Source organism: Cimex lectularius, unplaced genomic scaffold (assembly GCF_000648675.2).
Source record: "Cimex lectularius strain Harlan isolate CLEC.00 unplaced genomic scaffold, Clec_2.1 scaffold14, whole genome shotgun sequence".
Taxonomy (NCBI): Eukaryota; Metazoa; Arthropoda; class Insecta; order Hemiptera; family Cimicidae; genus Cimex; species Cimex lectularius.
In genome coordinates this window covers 1,983,152-2,001,448 of record NW_019392637.1, presented here as the reverse complement: position 1 = coordinate 2,001,448, position 18,297 = coordinate 1,983,152, and the positions used below count along the sequence as shown (strand labels likewise).

The window sequence follows — 18,297 nt, the reverse complement described above, 5'->3', positions numbered from 1 at the left end:
TGAACTAACGAACGATCGAGAGATTAATCGAAATACTCACTGAACTAATGAACTATCGAGTGAACTAAAGAACAACTCAATGAACTATCAAATGAACTAAAGAACAATTTAATGAACTATCGAGTAAACTAAAGAACATCTCAATAAACTATTTAGTGAACTAAAGAACAATTAAATGAACTATCGAGTGAACTAATGAACGATCAAGTGATTAAAAGATGCGGACGTCTTTAAAACCATTAGCAAATTTCTAAACGAGTCGCAAAAACAAATCTAGTAAAAAAATAATAATAATAATAATAATAATAAAATAATACGAAATGTAAATGAAAATTTAATTATTACATTTAAAAATCATTAAAAACTGGCTGTGGCTAAATAGCTGATGAAAAAAAAAAGTGATTAAACGAACTACTCACTGAATCAAGGAACTATCGTGTGAACAAAGAACAATTCAATGAACAATCGAGTGAACTCATGAACGATCAAAGGGATTAAACGACCTGCTCATTGAACCACGGAACTGTTGAGTGAACGAAATGAACGATTCGTGGTTGATTATTTCGAATGTATTCCCGTAACGAGTTTTCCGGTTAAAAAAAGGAGCGTTCAGCAGCCTTTAACCTGGGCACAATTCAATGATTTATTAAGTGAGAAATCCTTCGGACAATTTTGATCGTTTATATGATACGTGTTGGAAGAAAAACAATCCGATGGACCTCGCCTGCGTACATTTTTAGATAATAGGTTGGTTGAAAAAAAGAGAAATTTTTTTTTACAAAGGACTGTAATTCTTAATCCCAAGGTTTTTCGAGCCAGCCCCCCCCCCCACGACGGCCGCGTACTTATCGTATATGTCTGTATCCATTTTGTCAGAAATTCAATTTTGCAATTTGTACATATCGATTTTTAAAAGCTTCTCGAGGCCGTATTGAAAAATTATTTTAAAACGGAGTTGGTTTTTTGTTTGTTTCTTGTAAGAAACGGCGAAAAACTTTAAAAGGCTAAGGGAGGGGGGCAAAACAACATCTTTCGCCTTGTGAGGACACACGCGGAGGTTGCATCGCCTAATGGCACCCGGAGGGGCTTAATTAAGCATTATGCTAAGACAATCCACGGTTTCCGACACGGGGTTTGCGACACATAATAATAAATTATTAAATTGTTAGCCCCACCTTGGACTAATACGAGTGGGAAACAGAAATAAATGAATTAACGCAAGAAACTCGTTGCAAAACAAGGATTAGCCACATAGCACTCAAATCTGGGTAATTATGAGTATAAGTTACCTATCCACAAGTGTTACAAATAATACATTTCTTACATATCAACTAGATTGGCCAAGCAACATAGGGATCATTGTTGCAGGATAAAACAATCAGTTTTGCCATAAACGCGTCAAATATATTAATCAGGGTTACAACAAAACTCATCCGACATAACAATCAGTGTTACTACAAAACGCATCCGATATATAGTCAGTATTGCCACACTACAGATCTGACACCATATCAATCAGTGTTATCACAAAACACATCCGACGTATCAATCATTGTTGTCACAAAACACATTCGACTTATCAATCAGGGTTATCACAAAACACATCCGACATAACAATCAGTGTTACCACAAAACACATCCGACATTATAAATCATAGTTGTCACAACAAATCCTGCGTATCAATTAGGGTTATGTTGGAGGGCAATCGGGGCCAATTAATCAGTGTTACAACAAAACACATCCGATATGCAGTCAGTATTGCCACACTACACATCCGACACCATATCAATCAGTGTTATCACAAAACACATCCAACATAACAATCAGTGTTGCAACACAACTCATTCGACTTATCAATCAGGGTTATCACAAAACACATCCGACATAAGTGTTACTACAAAACACATCCGACATAACAATCAGTGTTACCACAAAACACATTATAAATCATAGTTGTCACACAACAAATCCTGCGTATCGATCAGGGTTATGATACAACACGACAAGCATGTCAATCATGCTGTCATTCGACAAATCTCGTACTTCAGCAAAACAGACCAATTCGTTTAAAGGCAAATACAGAAATGCATCGTCCTTAATCCCCTGGATTATATCAGTGTGTTCAGGCACTGTTGTCAAAGTGGTTTCTTTTTTCTTGATTATTTGCAGTTTTCATTGCCGTTTGAAAATTAACGCGACTTTCTAGTCCGGCCGGCTGGTTTTCTAGTCGTTTTGACGCTTTTCCAATTTTTGTAAATTCCTCGAATTCCGCCTTTCCGAGGGGGGGGTCCGTCGATTCTCGCTGTGCCCCGAGGCCCGAATGCCCAACGGCGTGTGTACCCGGGAGGCGAGAAATTTTACGTGAACAAACGAAAATTAAAATTATAATTTTATGTTTTATGAAATCTGTTGAATGGAAAGGCGGTGACGACCTCCGCGTCTTTCTCACAAGGTGGGGGAGGGGAAGGCGGTTTATCGAAAATTGCTTTATTTATTTTTCTTTTCCTTCTCCAATTCAATGAGAGGAAATTGTTTAACCCGAGCCGGGCACGCAATTCGGGCTAATTTGTGCAAATTTTATTAAACAATGGGACAAGGAGAATAAGAAGACAATGTCGTGTGGGACCCCGAAAATTAAAAGGAGAAAAAACCTCCAATCATGTAAAATCGACAAAAGTAAGAAATATTTCAAAAAAATAATTAAATCGGATAAATTAAAAGGGAAGATATTTTTAAAAAGTACTTTAATTTTGCAGTGTATGCACTTCATGTTTATTTGATCACTCACTCAATCGTACAATGGTTCAGCAAATCGTTCGTTCAGTCAAAAGTACAATGGCCAAGTGAATCGTTCATTAAGTATTAATTTATCGTTTCGAGTCTTTAGTTCACTACATCAATCTTTAGTTCGGTGAATTGTTCGTTCACTATACCGTGTGTTATTTCTTTGAGTTCATCGTCAATCGGTTCTTCGAGTCGTCCTTTAATTTGTTTTCATTGTTTATTATTTCAGCGAGTCGTTCATTTCATAAGAAATTTGTTCAATAAATCGTGCGTTGGCGTGTTTTTCGTTCGTGCATCTATGATTCGTTCGTTCGTTAAAACAATCTTTAGGTTCAGTGAGTAGTCCGTTTGTTCATTATACCGTTCAGTGTTTCGTTAATCGTTGATGAATTAGAGAATCGTTCATTGGTTCAGTTCACTAAATCGTCCATTTTTTCTGTGAGTAGTTTGTCCGTTCAATCGATCATTGATTAGTTCTTGGAGTGGTCCGTTTTTTTTAGAAAGTTTTTGTTCGTTGTTTCTTTGAGTCATTCGTTCGTTCACTAATAAATCTTTAGTAGAGTCGATCGATCACTATATCAATTCTTTAGTAGAGTCGTTCGTTCATCAATCAATCTTTAATTCTGCAAGTCGTTTGTTCACTATACCAATCTTTAGTTGAGTCGTTCGATCACTATATCAATATTCAGTTCAGTGAGACGTTCGTTAATTATACCAACCTTTAGTTGAGTTGTTCGATCACTATTTCAATTTTTAATTCAGTGAGAATTCATCTAATAATCATCAGTCCAGTGAGTCGTTCGTTCACTATACTGTTCATCGGTTCAGTCTTTAATCAATTAAATTCTTGGATTCAGTTAATCGTTCATTCATCGTATCAATCTTAGTTCACTGAGTCGTTCGTTCACTATATCACATCATAAATCTGAGTCGTTCATCTAATAATCCATCGTCCAGAGAGTCGTTCGTTCGTTCACTATAAAGTTCATTGGTTCAGTGAGTTTTTAATTGAATAATTCTTTGATACAGACAATCGTTCGTTCATTGCATAAATCTTTGGTTCAGCGAGTCGTTTGTTCACGACGTCAATCTTTGATTCAACGAATCGTTCATTCAAATATGTTTTAGTTCGTTCCTGCGAGTCGTTCGTTCATTCGTATTTGTTAAATATACTGTTCATTGATCTAGTGAATCGTTCATTACTTAAAATTGTAGGTTACTATTTCTGCTAGTCATTCGTTCAAGCACTGTGTCGTACATGGGTGCAGTGAGTCGTTCGTTCATTCTTTTGTTTTAGTTCTTCCATCCATTTGTGCTACTTTAATGTGTACATTTGCATTTTTCAGCTTATTTCTTGTGTTTGTGAGTGCTTTGATGTTCTAATTTGCAAATAAGTAAACAAAAATTGTACACTAACATTATTTTTAAATGTTTTATTGTTTTTTAAAAATAAAATATACCTTCTTTCTTGTGCTTTTTTTCCTAAACAACAATTTACAAAATTTACACTTCATGAAAATAAAATATTTTTTAAACTTTGGAGGGGGGCAAGCAAGGCTGTTCCCTCAAGAGTCAAAACTTTTTTTTCCTTTAATCGTTCTATTTACACTTGATTGGGAAAAAATACGATGTAAAATAGAGGAAAAGACCTGTGCCTCACGCTTTTCCTTCAACGTCCGGTTCAAGTACGCACATGAAACTCTCCTTGCGCGCCAGGTCGAGTGTCTTTTTGAGTACGTGTAGACGGCGCTCGAGCCTCCTCTTTGACTGCTGGAGCACTTTGATCTTGGCTCCCTGTTTCTGTGCGCTGTTCTTGTACCTGCAAAATAAGTTTACATACTTTTATAAAATATAAAATTAAAGGTAATAATTGATAAATAATATTGTTTTATTGATTGTATTGAGAAGAGTAGTTATAAATGTATAAAATGAAATAAAAATCAAATTACCTTTACCTTTGAAGTTCGAAGGCCAGTTTGCACTTGGCCATCTCATCCTCCATTTTGGCAAGCTCTTCGGCACTGTTGAGGGCTCGTTTTTCTTTCTCCTCGTCTTGTTTGACAGCAGCATTAGACTTGGGCAGGATAGGCTTGTCGGCCGAGGCAGTCGTAGTCGTAGCAGTCGTCGTTGCCAGGGAGGATGTTGACGGACTCTTGTCCTGCGTCTTGACTAGTGGTGGCGCCTTGAGCAGCACCTGCTTCTGGAGGCCTTGGCCCTGGAGGAGGAGGAGCGGCTGCTGCTGCTGGCCCTGGACAATGAACGACTGCGGCAGCGAGATCTGGACCTGCTGGCCGCTTGGGTTCGGAACGCGGACGAATGCCTGGCCGTCTTGTGTCTTGACGACGGGCACTTTGAGAGTTGTGACCGGTGACATCGACCCCTGGTTTAAAGACGTGAGCACCGGCAACGACCCTTGGGGCTTCGGACCGCCGCCTGTCCCTGTCAAAACCACTCGAGATTCTTCGACATCTCCAGGCTTAAATTTAATTTCCTGCATCTTTACATTTATTAAAAAAAAAAATTAAATTAATACAAAAATTGATCAAAATTGGTCGCATCGAAGACTTACCCGAGTGATGTCGAGCCCTTCAATTATCTTCTTGACAAGTATCAGGCTGTTTTTGCAGTCCATGAGTAGGCCACGTTTTCTCTCGCCCTCCGGCCCTTTACGTTTGATCTTCTTGATAACAACTTTGTACGATTTCTTTATCGAACCGTCGTTCTCCTCGTCGAACTCGGCGATTATCTCAATTTTCTTACCAAGCTTCTTCGTCTTCTCTTCTTTCTGTTCGAGCCCTTTCCTTATTTCAGGCGGCAACTGGTCGAGATACGAACTAAAAATAAATTTTAAAAATTACAGAAGAGAACGTCGATTGAACATGGCAAGTCTGTGGGAGGAGTAAGTGAAACGATAAATCGACAGTTCAATTGATTTAACAAGACAATCTTCGGTCAGTGAGCTAGTGAGTGAACAGTTCAGTAAGCGAAGTGATCCTGTCAACAGTGCAGTAATTGACGGTAAAGGTCGATTGATGGTTCAGGGAGTGGGCAGGTAGGTTAAGTGATTGAGCTACGGGGAACTCAACAGGGACTAGTTAAGAGGTAGAAAGAGTTAACAAGTTAGTGAACAGTTCGGTGAGTGAAAAACAAAAATAAGTGAGTGAACGGATCAGTGAGAAATTTTAATGGTATATGGATCTAAGAAAAGTTAGTAGTAAACATTTAACAAAAAAAAAGTATAGCCAAACATTTAACAATTCAGTGAGTAGAAGGATCAGTGAGTGGAAAGATTAAAGAAAAGTTCAGTAAGTGAGAGGGTCAAAGTTCAGTGAGCAAACAGGTCATTTAACAGTTCAATGAGTGAAACAATTAAAGAAAAGTACAGTGAATGAACATATCAGTGAATAGTTCAGTGAGTAAATGTGTCAAGGTAAAGTTCAATGAGTGAACGGGTCATTTAACAGTTCAGTTGGTGAGCATCCATGTAAATAGTTTCAGTCAGTCAAAAAGTGAACAGTTAAAAAAAGGAATCATTGTCGGTAAATGAGGTCAATGAGTCGTTCAATTTGTCCATGATTTAGCCAAAGAGGGAATGAGTAAATAGTCGAAAAAATTTAAACAATGATACTTACTCAGGACCTTCGTCTTCAGAGGACGATTCTTTGAGTATTTTCCGTTTCCGAGTCGCTTTGAACTTCTTTGATTTGTCAGGTAGAAACTTAGAAGGTATCGTACCCCTTCGTAACCTAGTCGATGGAAGTACGGATCCTGGAGTTTCAATAAAAAATTACTATTATTATTACTTATTTAATATTTTAATAAGTGTTAACTGACCAGGCGTTGGGACAAAGTCTTTGGCCAAGAAGTGCCTCGAGCACACAGCCGTCGTTTCTGTCATCGGGCCTGAATACTTGGAAGCGACGAGCCAAGCAGCCCGTACGGGTTTTTCATTCGGGAACGGATAGAAATGAAGTCCGTCGCCCTGTTTCGTCAAACAGCCCTCAACGCAGCATTTAATGCCACTCAGCTTGGACGACTTTCTTGCTTTCTTTTCTTCCTCTGCAGTCTTTCTGAAATTAGATTAAGAATTTCTATTTAGGGTTCTGAGTCGAAAAAGGTTTTTATTGTTACTTCTATTTTAAAAAAAAAATTACTTTGGTGAAAATTTTGCCTTTTTGGCTTTTTTGGCTTCTTCGTCTTCTTCGGGCTCGGACTCCAACTCATGCCGTACGACATGAGTCGACTTAAGACGCGACCGGCCCTGCTTCTCGGGCGGCGCCTCTTCACGCATTCTCTCCTCACGTCGTGGCTTCTTGCTTGGCACGGCGTACGATTTCAGCTCAGTCTCGTTCTTTTCGTCAAAGTCGGCGAGCGTGAAGTGATCTGAGCATATGTAAATCGGGTCCATCCTCTTTGGGTGGACCTTCGTCCATTCGATCCACTTACGCCTAGCCTTTGAGTCCTTTGGGAACTCGTAGAACATGAGCGGCTTGCCTCGTATCCTAGTCGACTCCGTGTTCGGGCAATCCCCTACGCAACATTCCTTCTCCTCCTGTCTAAAATATCAATAAATATATTGTACATTTAACACACAAAAAGTTAAATAATAATTACAGTTTGTTTTCATTTTCTAAATACACAGTTGTCGTGTTCTCAGGGAGATCGCATTTAGATAGGAGAACGTAGGCTTCTGGCAGTGATGGATCGACCTCTTCGGTTTTCTCCTCCTCCCTGTGGCTCGGGGACGACAGGCATTCGAGCAACTCCTCTTCGGTTATTTTCTCGACTGACTCACTTTTCTCCACCGGCTCTACTTCGCTTTCCATCATCCTGCTGAACTCTTCCAGGTCGTCGTCGTCCTTCTTTCGCATCGGCTTTTTGAGTATGGGAGGGACAGTTGACTTCCGGGCGATAGGCTTTGTGCCCCTGGCCGGCATCGAGACAGGTTCCATGAGCATGACCTGCTCGACAACCACGTCTTCGGCGGTCTCGTTCTTCGGCAGGTTGAGAGTCGGTATCGAACCAGGCTGGAGTGATACACTCCTGTTCTCATGGTCGCGTACGAGCTGCTCCTCTTCAAAATGGAGCGAGCACACGTACTGGACTTGCGCCCGCCCACAGGCCTCAATCCATTTCATTTTCACAGCTTCGTCGCGGGGACATCGGAAATAATTGATGGCCTCATCACCGCTCAAGTGTCTCGTTATATGGTAACTGCTGTTGCAGTTCTTCACTGCACAAAACGTGCCTTTTTCTACATAAACCTTTCCCTCCATCTCTCAATACCATAACTGCAACAAAGCAAAAATAATACCTAATTGATAAATATTTCAGAAGTAATATAAAGTGACAAGCCTCCAACTGATTAAAAACTGGGACATCTCAATTGAGGCTGAAGGGACCAACAAACCTATAAAATATCCAACTTTAAAAAAAAAAAATTAATTGGCCAAATGAACACTTAATATTCCATTATTTTATATATAAACATAAATATTTGGGCTTGTTACCTTTCATTGCTAGATACGACCGTGACAGTCGACTGGTTATCAAACCAGCCCGACAAAAGCCACTCAAAATTAAAAAATACACGAAAAATTACTATTAAAGATTTATTTAGCAAATTGAAAGTTAATTATGAGTAAATTTAGCATAAATAATCGTATTGATTGAAACAAGCTGTCCGATCTAGACAGAAAGGTGGAAGGTTTCATCCGTGACTGGAGCAGCAACAGAAAAGAGATCTAAAATATTAACTATTCAACAAAAGGCTCATTTTAATCTTTAATCGAACAGTTTACCATTTGATAGTTGTTAATTTTACACAAATAATTGGATTTGTAGACAATGGTGAGCTGATACAAGTCATGGGGTCGACCGGTTATCTATCAGACCAGCGAAACTAATAAAAAAAACACAGGTATTATCAAATATTTAACAAAATACATTTTTTAATATTTAATACATCAAACTAGGAGTGTTTATGAGTAAATATAGCATAAATAATGGTAGTGGATGACATAGGCTGTCTGATCTGGTCAGAAAAGCTGAAGGTTTCATCCGAGACTGAATATTGACAGAAAAGAGACCTAAAATATTTTAAAAATTTAACAAAAGTGATTTTAATCGTTAATCAGCCAGTTTACTGTTTGAAAGTTATTAATTTACATTGGATTTGTAGACAATGGTGGGCCGACATAAGCCATGAGGTCGACCAGTTACCTGTCAGACCAACGAAAATAATAAAAAAACAGGTATTATAAAATATTCAACAAAATGCAGGTTTTAATATGTAATATATCAAACTACGAGCTATTTATGAGTAATTATAGCATAATGACACGAGCTCTCCAATGTAGAGGTACCGCAGCTAATTGGTCAAGAGCTTTCTGATAAAATAGGACGACCGATCTGTCCAGTAACAGCTCGAAATCTGCTAAATCTTCGATTTGCAATTTTTAATGGGTCAGTTAAGTAGTTGTGGCCAATATTAATGTTAAATGCAAGACAGGGATCATTCCGAAACATGGCCATTGCGGAGAGCAATGTTTCTTGCTGCTCGGATAAGACCCGGGGAAAAGGAAAAACAAAAGCGAGTCCATTACGTTCCCAATGGATAGGACATAAGAAAGAAAAACAGAAACTTGTTTCTTTTCTTTAGGAAAAACTGCATCAAAATAGAAATTTATTTGTTTTCCCGCCATTTTTTGTCACAATGCTACGGCGTGTCCGGCCGGTTCGTCGGAACGGGTCCCGATTGGAAAAGAAACAAACAAATTTACTTATTTTATTCTATTTTAAATATTTTTGATTATCATTTAAGTATTTTGAACGAGTTATGGATGAAATCGAAGGGGGAGGAGAAACAAATGACTGACGCCGGTATTTTTGTGGTTTTGAGATCTTTGACTGATATGTCGATTGGATTTTGAACAAAAGCCAAAAAAAAAAGTAATATTGATTTTTTTTCTCAGAACAAAAACCTTCGTCTGCATCTTACACAGAGTAATCGAGTTCGGTTAAAACGTATTAAAAATCGCTAACCTCGCCGTCGGGCTGGTGTCTGGGAAGGTCGCGGCGTGGCTCCGGCTCGTCCGGCCTCCGCTGGCCGTTCTTCGACGCTTTTCTGGGTCGGCGGACGCTCGAATCGGCGGCGTCGGCGGCAAGAGGCTTCGTTCGGAGGCTCGCTGGCGGACGGCGTCTCATGAAACACAGTCACCCCGAGGTGTGTGAAATCCAATATGGTGATTCGGTGAACCGGGCCGGCGGCGCGGAGGTGGCGCCACCACAGATCAAAAAGCTACCGACATATCAGAACGACAGATTATATTTATTGAAAAATAAAAAATCACCCCGAAAAATATTATTGTAATCGTTTTACGAATTTATGATTGAATAGTTAAGCAAGCGAGAAGGTCAATAAGTTGGTTCAGAGAGCGGATAAGTGAATATTTCATTGAGCTAAGGGGATTGAGTGAAAGTGATCACATTACACTAAGTTAATTACTCAGTGTTTGATTGATTTAATGAATTTGTCGGTGAATAGTTAAGTGAGTTGGGTGGGTCAGTTGATATTTAAGAAAGTCAGTGAATAATGTAGCTATTGATTAGATAATCAACTGGTCAGTCATTATTTCAGTTAGCGAGTTGATCATTGAATAGTTCATTGAATGAAGGAGATCAGTTGAAATTGATCATATTTCGGTAAGCGAATTACTCAGTGTTTGATTGAATTAATGAACTTGCCTGTGAATGGTTCATTCAGTCGAGTGGGTCAGTTGATATTTAAGACAGCCAATGATTAATATTACTATTGATTAGATAATAAACTGGTCAGTCATTTTATCAGTGAGCGAGCTGATCAGTGAATAGTTATTCAACAAAGGGGATAGGTTGAAATTGAGTGAATAGTTCAGTGAGTGAGTGGGTTAGATAATATTTCAATCAGCCAGTTAATCATTCCAAGTTTATTCCATATTCCAGTCATTAATTGAATCAATGATTCATTGAGTTATTGAATTGGTGGGTGAACGGTTCGGTAAGGATTTAAAAATTTCAGTTTCAATTAAAAATAAACTTTTTTTTAGTTTACCCCTTAAAAAATAAATATTTAAAAAAACTGGGAGAATCACATCGACACTGAAATAAAAAAGTCGTTAAAAGTCCTCTAGCTAAAAACAAATTAGGATTGGGCGCCCCTTCCACAATTTTTGTTTAATTTGTTAAATAAAATAAGTATGATAAAATATTGTAATTATTTTTATATCGTTTATTATTTTAGTTTTCATGTCGATTTACTTTCATTTTGTTTTTTGTGTATTTATTTATTTTTTTGTTGTTTTAGTGATAGAGTTAAGTTGGTCACATTGCACCATCCTACTTCGTCTCGTGTGTGCGTGCCTTTCTCGTTGGAGACATGGTAAGTTCATGTTTATTTTTTATCCATTTTAATCTCAATTTCCCTCGACGATCTTGTTAAATAAAAATTAATTAAACGTAAAAGTTTGCATTTTGAATGGAATTCAAAATTTGACGGGGTTTTTAAATTGTTTTTTTGAGAAAGACCGTCACGTCGGTCCGACTCTAACCCTTCGTCGTGGTCGTCCACTCTGCAGATTTTCTTTTCACTCCCCGTATTTTTCGTGTGTTTTTTAACCCAAAAACCTAACTTTTTGTTTTGAAATTTTACAGACGAAGGGTACATCGAGTTTTGGTAAGAGGCGTAACAAGACCCACACCCTATGCAGGAGGTGCGGGCGGTCTTCCTACCACATCCAAAAGTCGAAATGCTCCCAGTGTGGATACCCGAGCAAAAAACTGCGACACTGTAAGTTGATTTTATTTTTTTAAATTGGTATAATAATTATTTACTGATCCAAATTGTCTCGTCAATTTTATCCCTGATTTAAATACATTATCTCATTACACATTTGCGTTGTAAACTTGTCAGTACATTCGTCATTCACTTTGACGTTCGTGTTCGAGGCTTAATAACTATTGTTTACCTTCGTTGTGTTATTAAACGTTTTATATTCTTTAGATTAAAAATAAAGAAAAAAAACAGTTGCAGTCTGAACAGCCCAGGTCCTAGATTTGCCATGCTCTACTACCGTCCAGGGTAGTATCTCGCCACTGAAAGTCTTGATCAAAGAGAAGTTAGTGGTCGACAGCGATGTACATGGTAGAGACAATAGTTTTATTGCTTTTACCACGTTAAGGAACCGTCATTTAATGGCTTTCTTGATAGTAAAACCCAAATGGTCCGTAATGCGTAAAACAATCGTCAGAAAAGAACAGCCTAATCTCTAGACATCCTGCATCAGGTTCTCGCTTCTCTCCTACTTACTTTCTCTCTCTCTCTCTCTCTCTCTCTCTCTCTCTCTCTCTCTCTCTCATCACAAACTTCCATGGTGGCTCCAGACGTGTGGGATTCACCAAATGCCAAGTGAAGATTTGCCAAATCCCAACTACTGGGGCCAGGTGCTCGGTTATTCGCTGACCAACAATATTCAGTGCTCTCCTCGCTCAGATAATTGTCGGTTTTCTCATCCACTTCAAAGTGCACAAATATTCATGAAGTTGGTATCATCATCGTTTCGAGGTACACCTGTAGTGGAAGCTAACGTTATATTTGTATAGAAATAATAAAGAGGGTAAATAAACAGAAAGTTTAACTGAACACTATGGTTTCTAATTAATAAAAATAAAATCAGGGTAAAGAAAAAATAAAATGAAATTTGGGATTTAATAAATCAATATAATTAAAATAAAATGAAAATGTGCCTTTGAAAGAAATACCTGAATTACTCTTGCAATAATTGGCCAAATTAGAACAGTCCTTTCTCTATTCTCGGGTTCAGGTCGACACCTGAACACCAAGGCCCTTGATTGCCTGGACTCTACCATTTTACCCTCTCGAGGAGGCGGTGATTAGACCTAATTTCCCCACACTCCTCTATATTGCCTTGACAAAGTAGCCGAACTCAAAAGTAGCCAAACATTACTTATTAATCGAATCCCGCTCGTGCCATTAACTTTTTTTCATTTCAACTAAAAACCTTAATTAATTGTAATATATTAATTGGTCAAGCGGACCACGAAATTAGTGAATTACTTATTAAGTAACTATTAAGTACATTACTTAGTTACTTCTATTTATTTTTTAATAATAAACGATTCCTAACTAGTATAGATGTATTAATGAAAGAAAAATGTAGCTTTATTTCGGTTGGCCCAACTTAAGTCTTTGAGTTCCTCCACAGTTTGATCCAAAAATTGGTTGGAGGTTTTCGATGCATGGAAACTGATCGAAAGGTTCTCTCTCTCTATCTATCTATCTCTTCTTTTTTGTTTATTTTCTCCCAATTGATGATACCAGGGGAACTTGAGGAGTTCCCCCTGAGCACTGCAGCTTTAGTTTAGAGCTTATTGTACTTCCTTCCTGGCTCCATTTTTGGTGGCACATAACAGGTGTGGGATTTTGAGCCCCGGTGTTCTTCAATCGAAGAAACTAATTTTTGAAGGGGGTTTAAACCAAATTCAGGGTCGCTGGGATCCAATCCTGCCCCAGACCTTCTATTGATGAGTGCCGTGGGAATTTTTTCAGTTGCGGCCACCCTTACGCATCAAAAGTCTGGAGACAACGGTGGAACTCGATCGGACTAGCCGAGAATCTATCGCCCTAACCACTTGGCTACTGCGGCCCCCATACTTCTTTACTGCTATATATTTTTCAGTAATAAACTTTTCCTAAGTAGTATAGATGTATAAATGAGTGAACGACATAGCATTGTTTCTGTTTGTTAAGAATGGTTGGCCCGACATAACAGTCTTGGAAATCCAATAACCAATAATTTCAAAAAGTATAAATATCCATGTAATAAGCTTAACTAAGATCATTTTTGACCCAAATGTGCTTTCCTCCTGGAGTTGTCAGTGCTAATTAGTTATTTAAAATACAAAATTAAAAACTAAAACAATTCAGGAACAGTCTAGATCAAAGTATAGTCTTGAAGAAAAAAGCAAATTCATTTCTTACTGCCAAGTTTTCAACCACCTATTTTAAGGTCATAATCAGGGCCTACATTAATTTTACAATAAACTCTAAATCATGAATGTATCAATGCTCCAAATTGCGTTTATTGATCTCTTGACAAGCAGGAATATATTGAAAAGATGTGTCAGTTATTACAACAACAGTAATTTATAAATTACAGTAAACTTCCATTTGAATCTCTTGCAAAATTTTCTTTTGCTTGGTTGTCACTTATCGGTGTCATGTGATAAGCCGTCGGCTATTTAACCCGGCCACTTGATTTCACATGTCTTCTAAATTAAAATAATAATAATCCACTTATATGTATAATATTTAGTCTATATGTAAACAAAAGCCAAATTTAGTAAAAAAAAAACATTTGTGCAGCATACAGCATGTCTGGAGGTAATTCCTGTCATACAAGAGGACGGCTTTATGTCCCATCTAATCAATGGGTGTCACGGCCAAAACCATGAGTGTGTAAATGATTTAAAACAGACAATTTACCTCTGTACGATTTTAGTTCCTTAACATTTGTGAATATAGTCTGGCGAATAGGGATGGATATCGAACCCAAAAACATCAATGTTTGGTTTGGCTATCTCCCCCCACCCCATTAATTGTATTTATTATTATCCTAAAAGCCAGAGAATACTTTTTATTTCCTATGAGACTATAGGAATTGAAAAATAAATAATAAACTTAAAACAAAAGATAAACAATGAAAATTATGAATTAACACACTAGTATTAACCATCGAAAGGAGGAGCAACAACGAAACATTAAAATGAAAAACCTCCCTTTTTCATACTCGCTAGACAGTATTTCTTCCGTGGGCTTTCTTCTATTAATTTTAATGGTGGCATTGACTATCGATGAAGATTTGGATACATTTGTCTTGTTTTTCTGAGCGATATAAATTAGAAGTGGTCATAAAGTGCAATTATATTTAATATGATAAAACCACAGAATTTTTTTAAAGTCGTAATGATAATGTTTGATCGGGTCATCGATGGTTTGAGTTAAAATATAGATGTTATACAAAAATCGGATGGTTGGCCATCGATGTTTTATAAACATTGAGTACTCAATATCCATCCCTTGTGGCAATCCACCGCCAGCCATATTTAACCTAATTGCTTGATCTCATACATCATATTAAAGTTTTAAAAAACCTCATAATAATTTTTGGTATATAAACACTAGCTAATATTGGTTATCTAGATGAATAGTAATCTCTTATTTTTCTTCTTCTTCAATTTCCAAAACTTGTATCATTTGGATGGGATATCAACCTCTTTATTATCTGTTTAAATGTACAATTAAGTGACCCTAGGGGTTTAAACTTCAAAATCAGAACATTTTGTAATGTTCATCCGCTAAACCTGTACCTGTTTAGATACCTAAACCTACCTAACCTTTAAGGTTATTCTCTAGGTTTTCTATTCAGTTGTGAAGTTTTATAGTTTTTTCTATTTTTTTCCTGTTTTATACACTCTCCTGGGGTAAATACACTTGAATATTAGTCATTTATCTAATTATGGCAAAATTTAACTAACCCCTAAGGGTGCACAAATTTTATGTTTATCGTTTGTTTCATTAATTTGGCACTGAACCATGTTAATCCGTCCTAAATCTGAATATACTTGTTAAGCACATTTTAATAAAATTCACCTTGTAAACTGTTATATTTACAATCGTTTCATTTTGCACCTGACAGATAACTGGAGCGTCAAGGCTCAGAGGAGGAAGACGACCGGAACCGGTAGGATGAGGTACTTGAAGGTGGTTAGGAGGCGCTTCAGGTGAGCAAAGTTTTATTTTACCGACCCTTATTATTGGCGTTCGGTGTTTTTCTCACATCAGTTATTGTTCGCAGGAATGGTTTCAGGGAAGGCCCCCGTCCTACTAAGAAGGTTACCTCGTAGTATGTCTTTGTTTATTATTTCCCTTTTAAAACAAATAAAAAAACAGTTTTTTAAAACTAATTAGTTAAAATTGTATGTTTATTTCTGAGTTTCCTAATGCTGTTTTATTTCCCCTGAATATTCAAATTTTGAACAGATAAAATTGTAGATTTATATATGGTTGCACATATGCAGAATTGAACCTATTACCTCCCTTGGGTGGTCTGTCGTTTTATCCGTACCACCACCCAAGTTAGGCCCACCAAATGCATGCAATTTTCACCTAAAAACATTTTTTTTCTTATTTATATATCAATCAAATAGAAAGATTGGAGTACTCGATATTCCACTGTTTACCCTCTCACACTTTACATTCATGCTAATAAATTCATTAAATCTCTATGAATGCTCTTTTAAGTTGAATTCCTGCACACTTCGTGGAGCCACCCTTCAAATATGCGGGACGCATCAAGCATTCTTTGATCAAGAAGTAAGTGGCCATGTGTCACTATCGCATGTATTCCCCAATCGGGTGGCTATGATGCCTTTTTTTAAATTATTATTATTTATTTAGGTCCTTCAAGGGCCAGAATCAATTCTTGATCCAGCCCCACTGTGTTTTTTCTCCCTCCCCTCCTTGGGCCGCCAGTTTGTAACATTAAGATGCATACATGCTAAGCAAATCAAGCTGAACGAAAGACAATCAACTGATTCGATTCGATTATTTGCTTTAGAGTGTATGGGAAGTGCATCAGAGCCAACAGATAGGTTGGCCTTGGTCAAGGTTTGGATCTTCTAGTGGTAGCATCAAAATGGTCTACGTTTTGACTGCAATTCCACATGGCCGATATATCGGGGTCGAGTACTGCCTTTAAAGGAAGTCATAAAGAAAAAAAAGTTTTAAGATATAGTTTATTCTATCGATGCACTATGATTAATGAAAATTGCCGGTAATTAAAAAGAAAACATTAGATAGACAAGACTACAAGTCATTAAGGGGGAAATTTGTTTGGTATTCTAAGATGTATTTCCAAGAAAAGGCCCCAGGCACTGTGTAAAACTCTTGATTGTTATTATTATTTTAATTAATTAATTTTTTTGTAAACTTAATTTTTCATTAAGCATTTTAAATATGGGAAATATCAATTGACCCTTTTACGTGACAAGTCTATAGCATACTTACTTGGCTTTTCAGTTTTATAATTGACCAACTCTGATTTTTAAATTAAAACAAGACCTAACAACACAAAGTCAGATCAGCTATTGACAACTCGCTGTAGCCCCAGTATAACTTTCAACTTTGAATGGAAGTAGGGGATGATCTTATGTGGTGTAACCGATCTTAATTGACTTTAATAACGTCCCTTCAAAACATAAAATTACGGAATACAAATAAATTGTATGAGTGAGTGGATTTATTAGAGTGAATGGGTAGGGGCTGATGGTGGACCCCAAGCTGTATGGTCGATGGTGGAATATTTATAAAAGTACCCCGTCGACCCCAATTAGATCAGTTGTTTATTGTATGCAGGTCGATGAAGCACTATTGTGTACCCCATCTACCAAATAGAACTAATGAAATGTATATGGGTGTGAATGTGTGTTGTAATATTTCGCATGCGCTCGGGGCTGAAATGACTGAGCTGTCGGATGCCCCTTAAAAAAATAAATAAAGTGGACTGGGACAAACGCTTGATATGCATGATCAGCAATACACCCTGCTTAGATGGAAACAGTAAAGGTGGTCATTCACGATCGCTCCCAACAGTACAAACGGAGCGACGCCATTCCAAAAACACGTCAATGGCAAAACTGGACTGGCGTGCCGGGCTGCGCCGAATATTCGACCGGTCCAAACTTCATCGCGCCACTCCAAACATCTCCAGCGCGACGACGGCATGGCGCGTTTGTGAATGGGAAACCTGGCGTGAACGGTGGAATATTGGAGCGCTGGCTTTGGTCGTGAATGGGAAAACCCGCGTTTTTTGGCCCAGTCTCCGTCTTTCTGTCACTGAGCAAACTTCTCCGTCGTACATCCTCAAAAAGTCAAAAACGTTTATTCGTTATTGGCAATGACATCCAATCAAGAATTTATTGTTGAGGTGATTGAATTGTTTAAAAGTTTTATCATGTTTATGGAAAGTGGTGGACAATGATTACTACGATAGAAATAAAAGAAATTCGGTCCTCGACCAGACTTTTCAAAACATGGGATACAAATGCAACGAGAGATGCGGTATTGATAACGCCTAAGCGCTGAGCAGAAATCGTAGTAGAGAACTTAAGTTCTTCGTAGTTCATCCCTGTAGAAATCGTAATGTGGCTGCCAACCTTTCATGTGGAGTGATGATTTCCCTCATGTCTGTCTTTTGTTTTCTAATCAAGGGAGTAACAAGCTGGAGTAAATATAAATAAGACGTTTTATCCATCCTTCAATAGGTCCTCCAATCAGCGGGTTCAAAAGAAAGACTAATCAAATCGATGTGGGTATTAGGGGTTCTGTTCAGGAGCCAATTCTTACACCATTTCCTCATCGGTTTATTGCTTTTTATATATAAACAAATAGCAGC

General features: G+C 37.7%; 2 protein-coding genes across 4 annotated transcripts; one reads left to right on the top strand and one right to left on the bottom strand.

Annotated features, from left to right (window-relative positions):
* Positions 1 to 4,212: 4,212 nt before the first annotated feature.
* Positions 4,213 to 10,049, bottom strand: LOC106673273. 3 transcript variants are annotated; one of them, XM_014405349.2, is made up of 8 exons: positions 9,830 to 10,049; positions 7,400 to 8,076; positions 6,940 to 7,341; positions 6,620 to 6,855; positions 6,418 to 6,553; positions 5,355 to 5,619; positions 4,735 to 5,282; positions 4,213 to 4,604 (listed from the first exon to the last, which is right to left on the bottom strand). In XM_014405349.2, exons 2-7 carry the CDS (start codon positions 8,059 to 8,061, stop codon positions 4,737 to 4,739), a joined length of 2,247 nt encoding a protein of 748 aa, XP_014260835.1. In that variant the 5' UTR covers positions 8,062 to 8,076; positions 9,830 to 10,049; the 3' UTR covers positions 4,213 to 4,604; positions 4,735 to 4,736. The 3 variants fall into 3 exon arrangements, with proteins under 3 accessions (XP_014260835.1, XP_014260833.1, XP_014260834.1); XM_014405347.2 differs by having other exon boundaries at positions 4,358 to 4,604; positions 4,741 to 5,282; XM_014405348.2 differs by lacking the exon at positions 9,830 to 10,049 and adding an exon at positions 8,296 to 8,318 and having other exon boundaries at positions 4,358 to 4,604; positions 4,741 to 5,282.
* Positions 10,050 to 11,129: 1,080 nt separating this feature from the next.
* LOC106673274 (60S ribosomal protein L37) lies at positions 11,130 to 15,808 on the top strand. Its single transcript, XM_014405350.1, has 4 exons — positions 11,130 to 11,204; positions 11,477 to 11,612; positions 15,541 to 15,625; positions 15,700 to 15,808. Exons 1-4 carry the CDS (start codon positions 11,202 to 11,204, stop codon positions 15,746 to 15,748), a joined length of 273 nt encoding a protein of 90 aa, XP_014260836.1. The 5' UTR covers positions 11,130 to 11,201; the 3' UTR covers positions 15,749 to 15,808.
* The last annotated feature ends 2,489 nt before the right edge of the window (positions 15,809 to 18,297 follow it).

Coding starts and splice junctions, on each gene's coding strand:
- LOC106673273 (XM_014405347.2), bottom strand. CDS start 8,061: ATGGAGGGAAAGGTTTATGTAGAAAAAGGCACGTTTTGTGCAGTGAAG. Junction 5,620..6,417: donor TCTGAAGACGAAGGTCCTGA/GTAAGTATCATT, acceptor ATTTATTTTTAG/TTCGTATCTCGACCAGTTGC. Junction 5,283..5,354: donor AAGGGCTCGACATCACTCGG/GTAAGTCTTCGA, acceptor ATAAATGTAAAG/ATGCAGGAAATTAAATTTAA.
- LOC106673274 (XM_014405350.1), top strand. Junction 11,613..15,540: donor GAGCAAAAAACTGCGACACT/GTAAGTTGATTT, acceptor TGCACCTGACAG/ATAACTGGAGCGTCAAGGCT. Junction 15,626..15,699: donor GTGGTTAGGAGGCGCTTCAG/GTGAGCAAAGTT, acceptor TATTGTTCGCAG/GAATGGTTTCAGGGAAGGCC.